Source organism: Syngnathus floridae, chromosome 1, assembly GCF_059516105.1.
Source record: "Syngnathus floridae isolate MCC-2025c chromosome 1, RoL_Sflo_1.0, whole genome shotgun sequence".
Classification (NCBI taxonomy): domain Eukaryota; kingdom Metazoa; phylum Chordata; class Actinopteri; order Syngnathiformes; family Syngnathidae; genus Syngnathus; species Syngnathus floridae.
Window position 1 is genome coordinate 9,596,962 of NC_142413.1, and position 18,171 is coordinate 9,615,132.

Genomic DNA, 18,171 nt, shown 5'->3' on the forward strand with positions numbered 1-18,171 from the left:
GAGGAGTTGAGTGGCTTTTATATTAATCGCCCATTGTGTGTGCAAGGGGAAAAGGCTTCTAGTGGAATGGCATCACGCCACAATAGCAGAGACGCTTTCATTGTGCAGCATCTGTTGCCTTCCCAAACGCCTGCCAGGGAACACATTAGACGACAAGATAAGAATTTTAGTGGGGACATTGACAAAAAAGTATTGTTCCACAAATTGAGAGCATTCTACCTTTTATTTTAAATTATTTAAAAAAAAAAATCTAAAATAAATGTTAGACTAATTGGCTAGTAAAATTGTTTTTAAACATTAAAATATTGTTGAACATTTAAATTTTATGTTGTCTGTATATTGTATGTTGTTAAAAAAGATGACTTATTCATTTCTGTATCTCTCCCCAACTTTACCATTTCCATGCATGGCATCCACAATAAGAAATGAAAGACTTTATTTCAGAATTTCAGTACAATAAAATAACAGTTGTAGAGGGAGAGGAGACAGTAGATAAATAATTGAACATGAGTGAATGAAAAACACATTTAAAAAATTATACAGGCAGAAAATGGAGGTGAATCTATCTGTACAATGACATTAAAGGTTAAATGTCTTTTTTGCCAAGGAAATAAATACTTGAAATGTGTATGTGACTCAGATGAAGCAACCACAGTCTCTTTGGTAGGAAAAAAGGCACCTCAGCAAGGAAAAGAAATGCAAATGGAATATTTACACACAAAGGAGGCTTTTGGATTATCAAAACCCACCAAAAGTATTGGAACCGTCAGGCTGTGTTCTTTATCCAATTATATTTTACAAAAAGATTTTAAAAAGATTTACATAATAAAAGATATCGAAATTGTGTTAATTTAAAATTAAAAACCGTTTGTATTTCACTGATTTTATGGAGTACAAGTCACATCATTGGTAGAATTTATTTAAAAATTATTTGTCTAGTCTTTTTATATCATAAAATTTGTGTGAACAGGGGTGTGTCACCTTTTTATATCCACTCCAGTCGTGGCGTTTTCATTTATTTACTTTTTATTTAATATAAAAAATGCTGATGTCAAATCCAATTGTCAAGGCAGTGTACGCAATAATAAAGGGGTTTCAATACTTTTGGAGGGGCAATTGTAGCAAAAGCACTTGAACAAAAGAAGCTCCCATTTTCCATGACACGATCAGCCCCCAAAAAGGTGAAGAATAGGCAAGTCCTTATCTCAAATTGTCTTCTAACACTCCAGATAGTCAGGTGGAATTTGTAGTCTCAGTATTTATTCCACGACGTTCCGGAGATTGAATCCGTCCCCATCTTGGTTTTACTTTCTTTGTCCAATTTGGCGTTAATCGTGTCCGACGGGTGTGCTATTGTTGGCGTTATCGGCGTCCTTGCACACGCACGTGCACTCCTCATGGTGCTCCAAGGCCACGTCGGTCATGGACTTCTGCAGGCCTCGGCCGCCGCTGCGGTGCTTCAGCAGCAGAACCTGATGGAGGGGGGCATCACATATTTAGACATATATACAAATACTCAAACATTGCTGCTTGTATCCCACAGTGGGTGCTGCTGTTTTGGTTAGCAACTGATTTCAAATGCTGTCAAATTTTTAACAATTGTAATTTTGTTATATTTAGATTGACATTTTAATTGATTGACTTATTAATGTGCAGTTGAATTTAGGATCTTTTTTATTTTCCAACTTATTTAAAGTATTTCAAATGGCCCCTTTATTTATCACATAATGATTTAGGTTGAATTTAGTGATTTTTTTTTTTTTTGTTTAGAAGCACTGTATTAAATTATATTTTAATTATACAAATTATTTGTTGAACACAGACATTTTAGTTGTAGGATTTAGTTGTAGTTTTTAAATAAACACATCTTATTTTCTTATCTTGGAAGTACAATAATTATAAATTATTTTGACAACAATTTAATCAGTTAGATGGATACTTAGAAGCAAAAGTCACATCTATATAACTTGCATTATGTTACAAGTGAAACAGACAACTCAACATGGTTAACAAAAGTTGTAATTTAACCTCATTATGAGGTAAGTGAATAATGAAAGTCGTTAGCGGGGGTCAAATTGAGCCATAAAACTGATGGCTGTTTGTGATAAACAAATGGAACAAGTAACAAGAGTTTTAAAAAGACATTTGGCCAGGACAAGACTGGCTTTGATTCATTTCTTTGCGGCTACCTCGTGGTACTTCTTGGTGACGCGGGCGGGCTGGCACTGGCAGTCGTAGCAACGGTTTGCACAGCAGGCGCAGTTCCCGCCGCAACGCCTCACCAGAAGGCAGCTGGGCCAGAAAATGGCGTCGGTCCGCTTGAGCTCCTCACGCAGTGACACGGAAAGGTTGCGCGGCGTGCAGCTGTACAGCTGAGCTTCCTCCCAAAGCAGGTTGAGGTCAGCTCCTCCTTGGGGGAACAAAAACAGGAAGATTCATATCGTTGACAGCACACTGATCCTCCACCAAATCAGAGATTGAGCAAAAATGTTTTTAAATGAGTTTTTACAGTACAATAATCTTATTTGAGCTCAATGTTCCTTAACCAAGTTATCTATAAACTTACCTCTGACTTTCTTGTTATGGATGAAGGATTTGCCAAGAACGTGCCACGTAGGTTTATATAAGTCGTCCATGTCCAGCCGCCAGCGCTCGGGCTCCAAGTATTTCATCACCTCTTCCACCGTCCGCAGGCCTGACACGGCGGCAGACAGCTCCTGCAGGTCCGGAGATTCGGCTTCTGCTGGAATCTGAAAGGAAATGAAGGTCAATAAGAATGTCAGACAACCAAAAAGATCAGAGCAAATAGTATATAATTATTGGCAATTCTGTTCTTTCGGTCTTCCATTTTTTTTTTAAATGCATTTACAAGATCAAATTTCTTACATGACCTTTTCTGTATTGTTTGGTAATTTAACAAAAAATTGAATCAGACGTTACATTTCATACATATACAAGATTTGTCCGCCGTGTCGGCTTTCTGCTAGGCACTAATCTGGCAGAAGTGAGCCACATTAGTACGCAACGACAGATAAGTACGCTGCCTTAGGTGAAGAAGAGGGTTCGTGGGTTTGTGTTTTATGGCGGATCATCAAATTCTACCACCATGCTGTGAAGGACCAAATCTCAAATGCTTAATTAACAAGTTTGTATTGCCTATTTACCCATATGTGGTTCAAATTTGCTTGCAAATGGACATGCGCACGAGGATAATTTGCCTTCATAATCGCAAAGATCAAATTAGCCAAAATTGGCTACTTCAAACCAAACAAGCAGATCTCCTGTCTCTTTTCTGGCATGATGTCTTGAGACTTTTTTTGTGGGTCTACTCATGATAGCCAAGACAACCAAAATTTATCTTGCAAAATCCAACAGGGCATGTGTTTTCAAACCCAATTCAGAAAACTATCCTGTTTCACAGCAGATCATCAAAATCATAGACACACTCACCAAATTGCACTTTGCAGAGTGAAACTAGCGTTGGAGGCTGAATTTGAGATTAGTTTTCTGTTATTGCCATTGAGCGAATGTGAAAACCACCTTCCATCAAGTCACATATTTACGTTCAAGAATATAAATACCAAAACCACAAATGAATTCCTCAGCTGTCTGAGGTTAGGATGGATTTCAGAGTTATTTTATACATTTATTTTGAGCTGTGAATCAAAAGTGTTATTTTCAACCCCTTTTAATACAGATGAGGTGAAGGAGTCCTGTAGCATACACAGGATGGGGTGGCCAATGGCCATCTGCCTTTACGATTAGTTCAACGTGGTACAATAAAGCAATCAGGTCAACGAGAATGCCAGAAGTGTTTCAATTGTAAAAATAGTGCCTATAAATGAAATCGTAGTTAATATTTGCAGTTGTGATTTGAGGGACCATTTTCTTTGTGCTTCTCCATTTGGCTTTATGTTCAGTGCAACTGATTTCTTTGGGGGCAAATTCTGCCTGGCAACAAGAGGTTACATAAAGATGAATATGTTAATTTTACTGGTTAAAAATAAATAAAAGAAATGCATGTTAAATTTGCTCATCAGGAAAGCAAAAATAAAATTGAAGAGAAGATATTGTCCAAATAAAAAGCAATGTACAACTATAGATGAAAACAAAGTTGTATTTTAGATACTTCAAAATAAGAATAAAAAAAATCAAATAGCAAACATGTAAGATCAATTAAAAATTATATATTTGAATCCATGTGAAACCCAAGATAAAAATAAAACTACCGTACTTTCCGCACTATAAGGCGCACCTAAAAACCTCCAATTTTCTCAAAAGCCGCCTTATAATCAGGTGCGCCTTATATATGGACCAATATTGAGCCACTACAGCAGGCGTATATATCTTGTATATAGACAAAGTTTTAAAATGGGCCATTCAATGAAGGTTCGCCTTATAATCCAGTGCGCCTTATATATGGACAAAGTTTTAAAATAGGCCATTCATTGAAGGTGCGCCTTATAGTGTGGAAAATACGGTAAAGAGAAAAAGAAACAAACAGAATGAAACAAATAAGTTTTTAACAATACACATGCCATCACACAGCCTTCATCAAATCACATTTCATGTTGTTTTTAGAATGACCTATCCTTTCCTTCAGTTTCCGCTCTTTCCCACATGGATTAATGCATGTGCACTAAACTCCTACATATTCTCCTGGGATTGCTTCTTAAGAGGGGTGCCCCCCCCAACAAAAAAACACAACAACATCTGAGGCCCATCTGTGCAGTGGCTCTAACGAAAGCAGCTCGTTAAGAAAGCTTACAGTGTAGCATTTGGTTTCGCCGGAGCCTCGCTGAGATAAATCGACACAAGCGTGGAACACCGACAGATCTTGGCAGCGAGTAGCGGCAGTAGCGCGAGCGGCAAATTGGCCCAGCCTTGGCAGAGTCCAGCGACTGGAAGTCATTAACAGCCTATGAATTTTGACGGCGCAATCCTCCCCCAATTAGCGGCGGCGTGCTCCCTCGGCCAGCGAGGCCCGCTGTGACTTCTAACGGCTGCCAATTAAGATATAAACGCAGACGCAAAAGACCTCTGTTGATTTGGAAGGGTATCCCCTTTCAAAGACGATCGAAAAGATGCAGGAAATGGACGGAAAAAGCCTGACGTGGCCTTTTCAAACCAACATGGAAGACTTCCTGTGCATTTAGGACATGGATTTCTGTTTTTGTCACATGGTAAATTTCCCTGCCAAAACGGCTCCTTTCAAAATCAATTCCACATTTCAATCTCTCGGAAAATGACAACAATAAGACTAAAATTGCTTTTGTTTGTTTACTCATCACAGCGCATTTTGCGATGGCCGTGTTACCACCGCTTCGGTTTATTTTGTGCCGACTGAAATGATGACGACTCGTTAGGAAAGGGTCTATTAAGACACACGTGGACAGCTTTCTCTGCCGTTCTCATGCTTTGGCTAACCACTTCTCTGCAATCCGCTTCGCTTCCATTAAGCCACAAAGTCTATTGTGCGTGAAATCATGTGGCTTGTGTTGTTGTTTTTTTCCCCTGCCCTGTTCACAGTCTGCAATTGAGGTTGGTGTAAAAACAGACTCTGCAGTTTTATCCCGCTAACTTCTGCCTGCACGGAAGAGGAAATGGCTGACATGGATGTGACTTGCACGGAGTAATGAAGCGTAAATACCGAGACTTAGAAAAAAACGATGAATCAGTTCTCCTAATGTCTTCCATCCCCCTATAAAAAAGTCCCATATATTCGTGGTTGCATATGCCCAAATTCACATATTTAAAGATTTTATTTAACCTACCCTCACTAAGTATTATTTTGTTGCCATCATGCGGCATGGATATGAGGAGCTTCATTTAAACAAAAGTGGTGCTTTGCTACCATGTTGTAGCACATTGGTTCCAATAAGCTTTGTTAAAGTGAGTTGAGGTGCTTCACTTTGACAAATTAGTTTTCCGCTGCATCTTGATGCCAAGGAACTATGTTGAAATTAATTAAGGAGCTCCGTTTAGCCAAATATAACAATCTGTATTTTTTTAAGAGTTGAATTAGTAGCAGAATATCATCTTAAACACATCATCAGATCTTCTCCTTAAATACTGAATGAGTAATTTATCTGTCACTGCATTTAAGTCTGAACTTTTACCCAAGTTAAGGAGTTAAGTCAGTACATTTACAAGAGTATTATTTTACACAAGTACCAATGCGTGACCACTTTTGCGCTAGCTTCAAATGTTTCTTCCTACTCCTTCTCTGTGTTTTAACAAGCCGACTGCCAAAAATGGCTTCCTGTCAATGACAGAGCGGCTCTTGATGGGCCCCCGTGTGGCTTCCTGCGGGTTCCGGTAGCTGGGAACAGAGCGCCGCTGTTCCACTGCGTAAGGTTCAAAGAGCAGACAGAAGGGGTAACATTTTCACAAAGGTTTTGCCCCTGACTGTGACTTGTAAGTTGGGGATGTTTGGTTGGTGGGGTGCCCAAGATCGGTGGTAGTGCCATCAAGTAGAGATAATAAGTAGAAATAATAATGGAGCAATTAGAACATCAATGCAAAACCTGCCGCACAAATAAAAATGATGACTTGGAACGTCATTTTGCTCCAGTTTTTATGATTGCAAAACAAACACACTGCTATGAAGTCATCACACAAAAAACAAAGATTGTAAAAAAATAAAATAAAAAAAACAACAAAAAAAAAAACACTTTACACCATGGTTGTTCATGCATGGGATAATTGAGTGTCACTTTTCACCGTTTCATTGAACGCAACACATTAGCGACCGGTTATTATTAGAGCCTTTTTATAGCGGGTTTCACCCCTGATTATAAACGACAGATGAACCATTGTGACGTTGTTCCATGTTGCTTTATGACTTGAAGAAAGGTGAACGGAAAGGTCGCTCGACACTATCAATCTCGCAATATTAAGGTGTGAAAAGAAACAGTGGCTGGAGATATATATATATATTATATATATAGTGTATATCAGAGCTAAAGATAGAGAGACATTAGGATGGGATATTACTTCGAAACCATGGACAATTTAAAAAGTACTCCAGTTCCTCTTTATCCCCCTTTCATTTCAGGAGTCCCAATGAAAGCTGTGCAGGGGTCAAGGACCCTCGACGGGACGCTTTATTCCCTTCACAAGGTCTACGCTTTCATAGGGAACAATAACCTTTGGATCATCTGGATGGAGAGTCGATAAGGGCGCAGGTGGAAGACATTAAAGGTAGAGCATGTTGGAAAAGTCCATTTCTTGGTTATTTGTCCAAAGAAAAGCAAATAGAAATATGAAATCAAACTGTTTAGCTGATAAAAATGTTAAAATAAAAGATAAAAATGTAAGTAAAAGTACAAATCTAAAAAAGTAACACGCATATAAATTTTAATATAAAGACAATATACACCCTACAAATAAAAAAGTGTAGCAAACAGATCAAATGCAAATACAAATAAACACGCTAATGACAAAATAAGAATATAACTAAATAAAAACAAACAATCAAAAAGATTTAAAGTAATCATAAATGGGAAAAATCCGGCTTGTAAAAAATGCAAATAAAACTATTTAAGAAATTAAAAATAAAATGACTAAAAACACACATCTAAACAATTACAATGATGGGAGTAAAATAAAAGTATTCTAAATGCAAATGGGAAAAAGTGCTAATAAAAACAGATAAAATACAAAAAGAATACAACATAAAAATAGAAATGATAAAAATAAATTTGAGATTATCCTGATTCAAATGGTTCACTAGCAATGTTGACATTTTGGTTTTATCTGCGTGATAAAAATAAATGAGCTGTCCCCATTCCTGTGCAAGTTGATGAACAAAATAAGCAAGCGTTCCATTTTAATTAATCATTCAAATGCTTGGAACCAGAATCAGAGAAACGTAATTGCCAATTTACCAAATATATTGCTGTTATTGTTGTTTCCACCTCAGTGAAATTAAATCAAAAGACTATTTCCAACTGCCGTGTGGTCTAAAATGACAATTGGCGCTTCAGCTGACATGACGTAATTCTTACCGCCGGCTGGATGGCGTAGCGGATGAGAAAGCCCGGCTCGGATGGGAAGTACTCGTCCGAAACGAAGCGTACGCGGACCTGATTGCCTTTGGAGAGGTGGGCCACGGGGGCCGCTTGCGACCCGCACCAGCGGCCCAGGATGCTCCCGTCGCTCGGATCCTCCAGCTCCACAAAGTCGTATCTTCAACAAGACAAACCAATAAAACGTTTGAACCAAAATCCTTAGCTCGTTAGCAGAATAGATGATTCACTGTATTTCAATTAAGAGAAATTAAAGCTAATTTTTATAAACACCAAAGTCCCTAAAACTCGATAGCCGAACAGACGACTAGATTGCCAGCCAAAATATGGTCACCAGAAGATGGTTGACTGGATGGATGGAAATTTATCTATATGGAGATTTAGGTAGGTAAATGAGAAGTCGGATAGATAAACAGACATAGCTAGAAAGCCTCCTTGCAACCATTAAAAACAATCACGTACGAGCTATATAACAGGCAACCCTGCGGTTGCCTTGTAAACCGAAGGCCACACGTTTGATCCCTGCCTCTTCCGCAAGACCGACACATCAATGCGTCCTTGAGCAAGGCATTGACCTTCGCCCTTTCCCGCCGCCATAATAATAAAAAAAACAATACATAATATCAGTGATGCTCGTATTGTGATCAAGCAGCAAACACAGCGGAGTGGAAGTCTTCCAACACGTTTTGTAGCGACAGATGGCTCATCGATAATGCAGTAAGTTGGCATCATTACGTGCTGTTGAACAGCAATGGAAGAAAATAGGCTGATACACTACATTAAGTAGCAACTTGAAGACATTCCGAGGACAACGATGACTGGAAATGATCCACAGAGTATAAAAAAAAAAAAATCCTTTGAAGAAAAGCGCAGGAAAAACTAATTATTCATGACAACCGCCACAAAACAGAAGCGACTACAAACAAATTCTGGATTCTAAACCATTCTAATGACGCTCCTCATTGCATGTCAAAATGCATAGACGAGAGCCCTGTGAGTGGAATGTAAATGCATATGCATGCGTGTGTGTGCAGATGATTGGATGCCGCATTCTCATGTAGCATTCTGAGATGCAATCAAATGCCTCGGGCCTTCATTTGGACCTGGATGACCCCAGAAAATAAGGGTTGCTCTTATTCGCCCCACAGTTTCAAACATGCCGATTGCATCAGGTTATGTTGTCCACATAAGCGCACATATATTCTTGGGGGATGTTTTTATATTTTTGTGATGACTCTATTTTGGTCTGTGCAACTGGATGTCTGCATTTCACGAGTGTTCCTATTGAGGAAAACAAAGAGACATTTATTGCAGCTTTTATTTTAAATGGCTTCGACTTTGATGAACTTTAAATATTCAAAATTGTAATTTGAGGAAATTTTCACTTAAATGACTCTTTTGAACATTGAAAAAAATAGTTGGAATGCAAGTTACCTTTACTATGCATTTAGGTAATGAAAAAATATATGTAGGAAAATGTGAAATTTGCGAGATTTGCTTAAAAAAATTGCCTGTTTACATTTCAAAATATGGTTTTAACTGCTGAATATACGGATATATCTTTTTAAATTATAGGATTAAAATATTATGTATTTTCTGTGCCATTTTATAAACATTTAAAAACCTTAATACAATTTCAAAAACTGCAATAAAAATGTATAAAATGTGCATTAAAAATAATTTAAACTATATATATATATATATATATATATATATATATATATATATATTTATTTATTTTTTTCTACATACCTTTTAATATTTGTCACTATTTTTTTTATCCGCTCTGAAAGTATTGGCTGGGCGTTATCACATTCTCTTTAATTCTGTCAGCACGCTTAAAATGATGTTCGCGAGAAAAAAAAAAAAGACGTCAAATCTCATCATCATTACATCCCTCACTGTCTCATTAGATTAGCTGGTCGTTTTCATATGTAGGACAGCACAAATAGACAATTGATTCCATTGAAATGATCTCTGAGCATAGGTTTGCCAATTACACAGGTGAGAGTAAGCAAGTCTGCAGTACTCTTCGTCATCCTTTAGGGGACTCTCCAGGCATGAGTAGCTCGGCATTAAGCACCCCCCAACTCCTCCCGCTTCCTCCTCCTCTTCTTCATTCACTCATCCACCTTGCCCTGATTTGTCTCCTGCGTGACGTCTAGTCAGTGGTGATGTATCAGCGTAAACGCATACACGGCCGTCATCGACCGGCTCCTCCTTGAAATGAAATGGCAACGGAGGCAAACACGAGCCGTAATTGAAAGTGACCCCGCCGACAAAACAGATATAGCGCGAGCGTGTATAAGTGTACGTTATCGTTAGCCGCCGCATGTATCGACGCTGTTAAATATGCTACTTCCTGATTTTCAATATTCACGAGGGTCCGAAGGAAGGAACCCAAGAGGTCATTTTGCAAATGAACGCATCCGGAGGCCTTACTTGCATATTCCGTCCTCGGGGTCTTCCAAGCCGAACCGCTCATCAAAGAAAAGCTGAATCCTCATGTTGCTCGCCGCCACCAGTCTCCACACCATCACAATGTTCCTGGGATAAATGCGAGGGAAATCCGGGCTATGGATCGTCCCTTCTCCAGACACTGCGATCACCTTCTCCTGATGGCTCTCCTGCACTCCTAAAAGAAGATAAAAACAAAAACAAATGAAAGGATGCGTTGCAGCTTAAAATGGGAAATTCACAAAAAATGTCATTCAACGCTTTACACTACCAAGAAATTTTATCTGAGCGTAAACAGAATACAGTAAAGTATAGACTTTGGAGTTTCAAGATATTGCAAGAGGATATATATTAACTTAGCATGTGTGTTGATTTTTTCATTAGCCGTGTATCATCAAATGCCACCTTCATGCGTGACGTGACGCGCATTTGGTCTTAGGTGTCACAATCTCAAATGTTACAATTCAAAGCTAGCCAATTACAGTCGACTATCCTGTTAGATATTTCTACTAGAAAGAAGGATATCAGTATAAAGCTTCGTAGAAGTCTAGAGTTATTCTGAAGATAATTTAGATGTCTTGCATAAATTACGTGTGATTTGAGGAGGTTCACATGAAGTCCCCTATGGTCTCAATAGGTTTGGTGAAGTCTCATAATTGAGAAATTCTTATGAGGACTTTAACAGAATTCTCATGAGATTTTCACATGAATTTACAAACGTCTCACAAGATGTAATAGTCTCGTGTGATTCAATGGAATTCTCCGGAGTACTCAGATATTTGATTTACTACAGTATAAGTGTCATTATTTCTTGAAGAATTGTATTCCAACACCAGATACATAACATTATATCAGTGTTGTGTATAAATCAATCTTTAATGTACTCTTTTGTAGGCTCCATCTTTTTTGTGAGTGAGAAACTAGTGTCAAACTTGTAATCACTTGCATATAAACAGCACTAGCAACTCCTCAATCTGTGCACTCTGTATGGCCACTGCTTATATTATATTCGTCCAAACAAGCAGATACATCCTGCTGATTGAAATGGTTGTTTGTCTAAGCTCTTTGCCCCCGTGGTGCATGCTTTTCCAGACACATTCATAACTGAGAAACAAGTGGCCGTGCTTGCTTGCTTGCTTTTAAAAATAACAAGAAAACAAAAGCATTGTGCCAAGTGAATCACACACCAAAGGACTTTAATAGGCCAACTCAGGTCCGGAACCAGAAGTGGATGTTGGCAAGGCAAGCAATGAGTGGAGAAACATCAATTCAAGTGTACCTACGCAGGTCCCACATTGAGGTCTTAACGAGGAATGGGAGCAATATTGTAACGTTTGCTCAATAGATATCTGGTGTTCCCATTTTTAGGTCTAGTCTTGTATTTGCCAAAATAATCGTTTAATACACAACGCCATGTTGGAACGGATGACGTGATGTCATTGACAGGGCCCTTTCATCCACCCACCTGCTATTGAATGAAACGTCAGATCGCTTGCCTGTGGATGGAAATGGTTTTTCATTCATTCATCTTCCAAACCACTTCTCTTCACGAGGGTGGCGGGAGTGCTGGAGCTTATCCCAGCAGTTCTAGGGGGGGTCGCGGTGAACCGAACCCTGAACTGGTCACCAGCCGATCAAAGGGCACATATAGACGAACAACCTTTCAAACTCACAATTAGACCTTTGGTCAATTGATTTACCATGCACGATTTTGGAAAGTAGGAGGAAATCGTACCCGGAGGAAACCCACGCAGGCACAGGGACAACATGCAAACCCCACCCAGGAATCCGGAATCAAATCGTCAGAAAAGTCCTACCAGGCCAAATCAATCTTGAATATACTTTGGATATCATGGGATTTTATTTAGTTTATGTTACTTGTCAGTTATTTTTCCACTTAGAACTCGTAATATGCAAAGTATCAACTAGACAAGCTGTAGCATCTTTTAGAGCACAGCTATCATTCAACCTCTTTCAATACTTAAATAGAAAAAAGTATGTAAACTTGAATAGAAAAAAAAGAAAAACCTACATTGGATTGCCTTTGATCCTTTCATGTGGGCTTGGTCACCAGCCATTAACTTACTCTGCGCCAACAAATACAAAAGAAGGACTTTAGCATGAAAAGACTCTTTCATGAAGATACCAAACCAACTTTTGGCGCAGCTATACCTCCTGCAGGGCAAACACGCATGCTTGGAAGCACTACATAATCCCTCCTTTTCTTGTGCTGAATCAAATTAAAGCGCTATCGCATCTACTGAGGACACACTTGTTCCGGCACGCCGTACTTAGCCGAGGTCTTATCTCCGTTCTCGTAGCAAGTGACGAAAGGGGCCGCGTTTAATTAACTATTGCAGGCTCAGGAGGTTATAAGTTGACGGGTTCGTCTTGGCCTCAGGTAGCCATGTTTTAATTAATCAAATTTAATGAATAAAACCTTCCTTCTTTTTTTCCAACACCAGAAATGACGTTATCACGATGAGGAAAATGGAATTCGCTGGATGGTCAGTGAGGGAAAAGACCATTGAAACAAGGCATCAAAACAGCTAAATGTTCTCTGAAACAAGTCTGTATTAGGATCATTAAAGACATTAGAGAAGATTTTATTTTTAATTGCTTGTAGGCTGGGTGAAGGTCCAGGTTCATTTTCAAGAGACTGTCTGAAACGCTATCATGGTGTAACACCTGCTATGAGATCAAAGTCAAAAGGTAAGCAGAGCTGCAGTGAATTTTGTTGGATGTGCCGATTAGGATTAGCTAATAGTGTTAGCTCCAAACTCTGCAGCAAATACCTAAAGTTTGTGGGAACCCAAAAGATTCATAATTGCCTATAGATGCCACAAGATGGCAGCAAAGCCCAACTATGATCTAAAACAACCTCCTCAATTCACTTCATCATAGTTCCCTGGCACAACGGTGGCACAAAATGACATCAAACGGTAAAAAAAATTCATCACAAGTCTCCTTAAAATAGGAACTCTATTTTTTTTCCCTATCTACCCCATACCAGATGAAGTTTGAATGGACTTTGCTTCGCATTCCCATCAATCTTTTCATCAAAGCCCCTCATCATGGGCGTGTACCATGTGACTTGCAAATGACCTCACCTCTGGGGTCTTCTCAAGATCAGAGGCGCAGCCGTTCCCCCCCCGGGAGGTGAATTACCTCAAACATGACTTTTCTTTGACCTACTTACCGACCAACCCCTCACGGTGAGGAAAGTGGAGGCGGCTATTAGGGCAGGAAGTGAATGCGGATGAATTGGCTGGCGTACAGTGCGGCCATTGTGCTTTGTTCGCACCTTCCATTCACGCTGTTGAACATTAACCTTTCCACTGGAGCGCACATACATATACGTGCAGGGGGAATTCGAGGGACCCCCGCCCACCGTAACATGGACATGAATGAACTTGGAAGGTAGGCCACTAACAGCGCTGCTATTGAAAAATTTCCTCAAACGGATGCTGTCCCACCAATAGAAGCTGGGAAATCATCCACAAATGAAAGGCTACCTTTTCCTGTCAACAAAAATGGGTAGTAATTATCTCAGTTCAATCTTTTAAAACTCTCTTGCTAACCAAAACAGCAGCATGCATTAAAGCACAATTAAAGTGCCGAGTCAACGCCCTGATTATTGCCTTTTTAAAAGTGTGTCGTAAAGTCTAGTTTCACTTGATGGGAATAATTAACGACTTTTAAATAAATGTTTTGTCTCGGACTTTTGAGTAAATAGTTATCATTGGTCGAAATAGTGGTAATGTGAGTACAAATTAGGGTATAAAAGTTGAATATTAAGGGTGAAAAGTCCTCACTAGTCTACATCAAAGTTATTTTCCTTTTCTATTTTCTATAAAAAGGTGAAAACTGTCCTTTGTCATTGTCACGATCAGTAAGAATAAAGTGCAAAGGATACATACGTTGAAATATGACAGTGAAGAACTAATGTGTCCTTAAATTTCCTCAATAGCACTAGTGGAGTTCCTCAAGGAAGTGTTTAAGGTCCATGAAGTTTGGTTGAAACACTCTTTTGTGTAAATTGTAAAACTAAAAATTAACTTAATTAAGTATACATTTTGGGGCATTGGGACATATTGGGAGCCACACCAACTAACAAGACAAGGTAAACTAACAAAGGATGAATTCACTTTTTTTTCATGATTACTTTGTGTTTCAAAGTTTAATGCCAACATCTGTTGCCTGTTAGGAGTCTTGCAGGTGTAGTCGATTCCCAGGCTCTGCTTAGCTACTATTTATTGCTTTAAAGCTTGAAGTCAGTTGCCCGTACATGGCTGCAAACATGCGCCTGGAAACTTTGGTAGCATCAAATATTAATAATTGGGCATCTGCAGGCCAGTTGCGCAGTGAGGTCATCTACCAGGCATGTTGCAGGGACGCTGTCGGAATTTAACCAAGCACTGCAAATATTTGAGGAAACGTTGAGGAAAATGTAATCCACTTTAAGAATTCAAGTTTTAGCCAGCGAGCACATGCAGCAACACAGACTGCCCCCCCCAAAAAAGCTGGCATTCTATTTCTGGAGTGGTCACTTGATGAGAGGAAAGAGTTTTGGAGATGCTGAGAAAAATGATCTTTTACATTCGCTTCATTGAGCAACTTGAAATGTTCATGGAATGTCTATCAGATTCATGACAGGATGCATGAAAAAGTCTCAAGGAGCAATTGAACAGACATTTAGCATGAACGTGTACATTTTTAGCAAAATACAAATAAGCTAAAACTTGAATTGGATTAGCAACATCAATTTTCCACCTAGAGTAGATCTCACCCCAAAAATCCCAGATAGGACACAGGAAGGTTTCAATTTAGATCTTAAGTGCCCGTTTCAAAGGTATTTTGTGCAAATTGAAAAATAATATAGCCCCCAAAGTCAGTTTCACACACAAACATGAAATTTGGTAGGCAGGTCAATCATGAGTAGACCTACAAAAAGTTTCTGAAATCCATTCTGAGACCATTCTGAGAAAGATGTAGAAAGGTGTCTATTTTGATTTGAAGCAGGCATTTTGGCCATCTGTGCTAAATAAACAAACAAAGCTATTTCCACTTGCAACAGAAATATTTTTTCAACATATCTATTATGGTTAGACCCACAAAAAAGTCTATAATGCATACCTGAAAAGTCACAGGAAGTTTACCACTTTGGTTTCAATCAATATCTATTCGACACCAATGCTGCACATGTACACTATTATTTTTTACAGCCTTTCTATAGTGTACAGTTGCAATGTTGTTGGAAGAAATTAATTTTATTTAAGGCTCTAATGAACACACGTCCAATAAATGCTTGCATAAGTGCCACAGCTGCACCATGTTAATAGCGACAACACACACACACACACACGCACACACACACACGCACACACACAGCAATATGGGCCTTCCCCACCCCCCACCGGGCTCCGACCGGTCCCCGGCGGCCTGAAAGTCCCCACCGCAGGCCTTCTCCCTCCTTCTACTGCTCAAGTTGCAAAAGCACCGCACCCCTAAGTGATTTGTGCGAGGCTCTCATTAGTGCCAACACTTGTTGTGTGGCATCCGGCCACGGGTAGATTGAATGTCAGCTGGAATTCTGTGTGTGACTGGATGAAGACATGGAATTAACTTTTGATTTCTGTCAGAAGATTGCACTTTTAAAAGACCACTTTTTAATTGCTCATTAGGTTCACGCTAAAATGAGATCAAATATTCAATTTATAGCAGGACGAAATCCAGCGTCAGTACGTTGTCTATGAATGAGTCAACATCGCAAAACATGACACCTATGTAAAAAATGTTTAGGCATCACAACAACTTGGTTAAAAAAGTCTTGTCTTGGATTCAGCCATGTAATCCTAAAAGGATTTCTTTTTGAGAGAAGCTAAAGCCTTGGAGGTGGCCTTGGAGTACAACATTGTGCTTTTAGCTGGACACAGCTGCCAATCGGGCCGCCTTGAAGTCTGCGCGACAGGAGAAATTTTTAGCCGGCGGATTTGTGGCTTGGCCGGACTGGAAACGGCCACAACCAGAGACAGCCATTAGGACACTGAACAGAGGCAAGTTGTGCTGAAAGCATGATTGCAGGCCACTTTACACAAGCACAGAAACATGCAAAAACTTCTACAATGCCTGGTGGGCAACCTTAGGCCTGGGAGGCAGGAAGGAATTTCCAAACAGTGACACATCCCATAATCATTCCATGTCTGTATGAAATATTTGCCAGACAACGACAACTGCCCTTCACGCAACAGGACGGGGGCAGTGCGTGACTTGTAGTCTCTTCATTTCCTGTTGGTGGAACATCTAAGCGACCTGGTATCCAGCAAATATTTCATTTCTTATTCTTTTGTCATGTAAAGATGCCGTGAGAAGTGCTGCCTAACAGGCTAGCAAATGAGCGTGGAGAAGGTGTTAAGGCCCCGTCGTCCTCATCATGCAACTCTTCTTCCTCCTCCACCTCCCCCTTGCAGCTGCCTCTAATGAAGACATTTGGCGGGAGCCGCGCCAGCTAATGAGACGGCGTTGACGAGGTTTGCCAAAGTCCATCTTTCACTTTGTGCCTCTCTTAGCCAAAACACACACCTGTTGACGGCAACTTTTCTTTACCCGCTATTCAAATTCTTTGATTTTTTTTTTTTCAACATGGTTGGAGGCGTCGTGTCTTGTTGCTGATGGATTTTGTCAGGAGGACGCCTAACGTGTTCCCACTCGCGATCGCCGTGGCCGCCGCCAACATTTATTGTACGTTAGTGCCGAGCGAATGTAATAGTCATAAAGACAGCAGGAGACACTTTAATGCGTACTTTCAGTTTCAGTAACTTTGTAAAAGGAAACACATTAAAAGCAAAGTGTCTTTACAGTGCTTTAGATCACCACCACCAAGAAAGCATTCACACCATAAAAATGCTTTAATGCAAACCATTTCAATTTTAGTGAACTCTGAGAAAGCAGCTCCCCGATACCTTGTGCCTTGGAAACTCGTTTAGCAATGCTTGATAAACGTAGGCTACTACGACATCTGTCGTTAGGAAGCATCTTGAAGTGCTTTCATGCGGAAGCTTTCAAATTCAGTTGCCTCTGAAAAATTTCAAATTGAAGCATACTTTACGTGATTAGCTTTTGGGTTAGGGTTAGGGTTAGGGTTAGCATGGACGTTAGACCACCACCATCGATAGAGCATCCAGCACCTTTAGTAAAAGGCTCACCTGTTTTCTGGTTTAGGTCACGTGACATTCGCAACGCGAGCCTGAGAGCAGTTGTCACGTCAATGTCAGTCAACAGCAGAGGACGGTATTGGCCAAAATGGCGGTCCCCTGAATATGGATGAAAATGGATACATTAAGGTAACTGTTGATGTGCTTCTTATTCGGCGAAATTGTATATATTGTATTGTATATATTATATTGTTTTATATATATGTACATATATATAATATTGTGTTTGTGTATTGCACCTCCGACATCCATTTTTTCATTGATTTTCATATTATGTATTACTTGTGCCCTCTCTGCATCCATTACAACCTGGTGATCCTGAAAGGGGGATCCTTCCATCTGTGGTCCCTTCTCAAGGTTTCTCATTTTCCCCTGGCAGGGTTTTTTTGAGTTTTTCCTTGCCCTTTTGGGAGCTTATGATCAGGGGATGCTTTGAGAATAATTGTCAATTTTTGGCTGTGTGAAGCCCT

At 39.7% G+C, this 18,171-nt stretch overlaps 1 protein-coding gene and 1 long non-coding RNA gene across 3 annotated transcripts in view; one reads left to right on the forward strand and one right to left on the reverse strand.

Moving 5' to 3' along the window:
- LOC148403971 (uncharacterized) overlaps nt 1-18,171 on the forward strand; it is a 31,836-nt gene that overhangs the window by 1,209 nt on the left and 12,456 nt on the right. Inside the window, exons 2-5 of the long non-coding RNA XR_015860423.1 lie at nt 7,058-7,203; nt 16,847-17,017; nt 17,140-17,228; nt 17,709-17,830. This is a non-coding gene — a long non-coding RNA (uncharacterized LOC148403971). The remainder of the gene's footprint in view (nt 1-7,057; nt 7,204-16,846; nt 17,018-17,139; nt 17,229-17,708; nt 17,831-18,171) is intronic.
- The window catches only part of pdgfc (platelet derived growth factor c), a 28,315-nt gene continuing 10,489 nt past the window's right edge, over nt 346-18,171 (reverse strand). Inside the window, exons 2-7 of one of the 2 annotated variants that reach the window (XM_088385021.1) lie at nt 17,693-17,800; nt 10,473-10,665; nt 8,010-8,190; nt 2,567-2,750; nt 2,190-2,410; nt 346-1,472 (exon numbers count right to left, since the gene is read on the reverse strand). In XM_088385021.1, coding sequence (XP_088241147.1) covers nt 1,329-1,472; nt 2,190-2,410; nt 2,567-2,750; nt 8,010-8,190; nt 10,473-10,665; nt 17,693-17,800 — 1,031 coding nt within the window. In that variant the 3' untranslated portion in view covers nt 346-1,328. The remainder of the gene's footprint in view (nt 1,473-2,189; nt 2,411-2,566; nt 2,751-8,009; nt 8,191-10,472; nt 10,666-17,692; nt 17,801-18,171) is intronic. The other variant, XM_088385081.1, reaches the window with a different exon arrangement.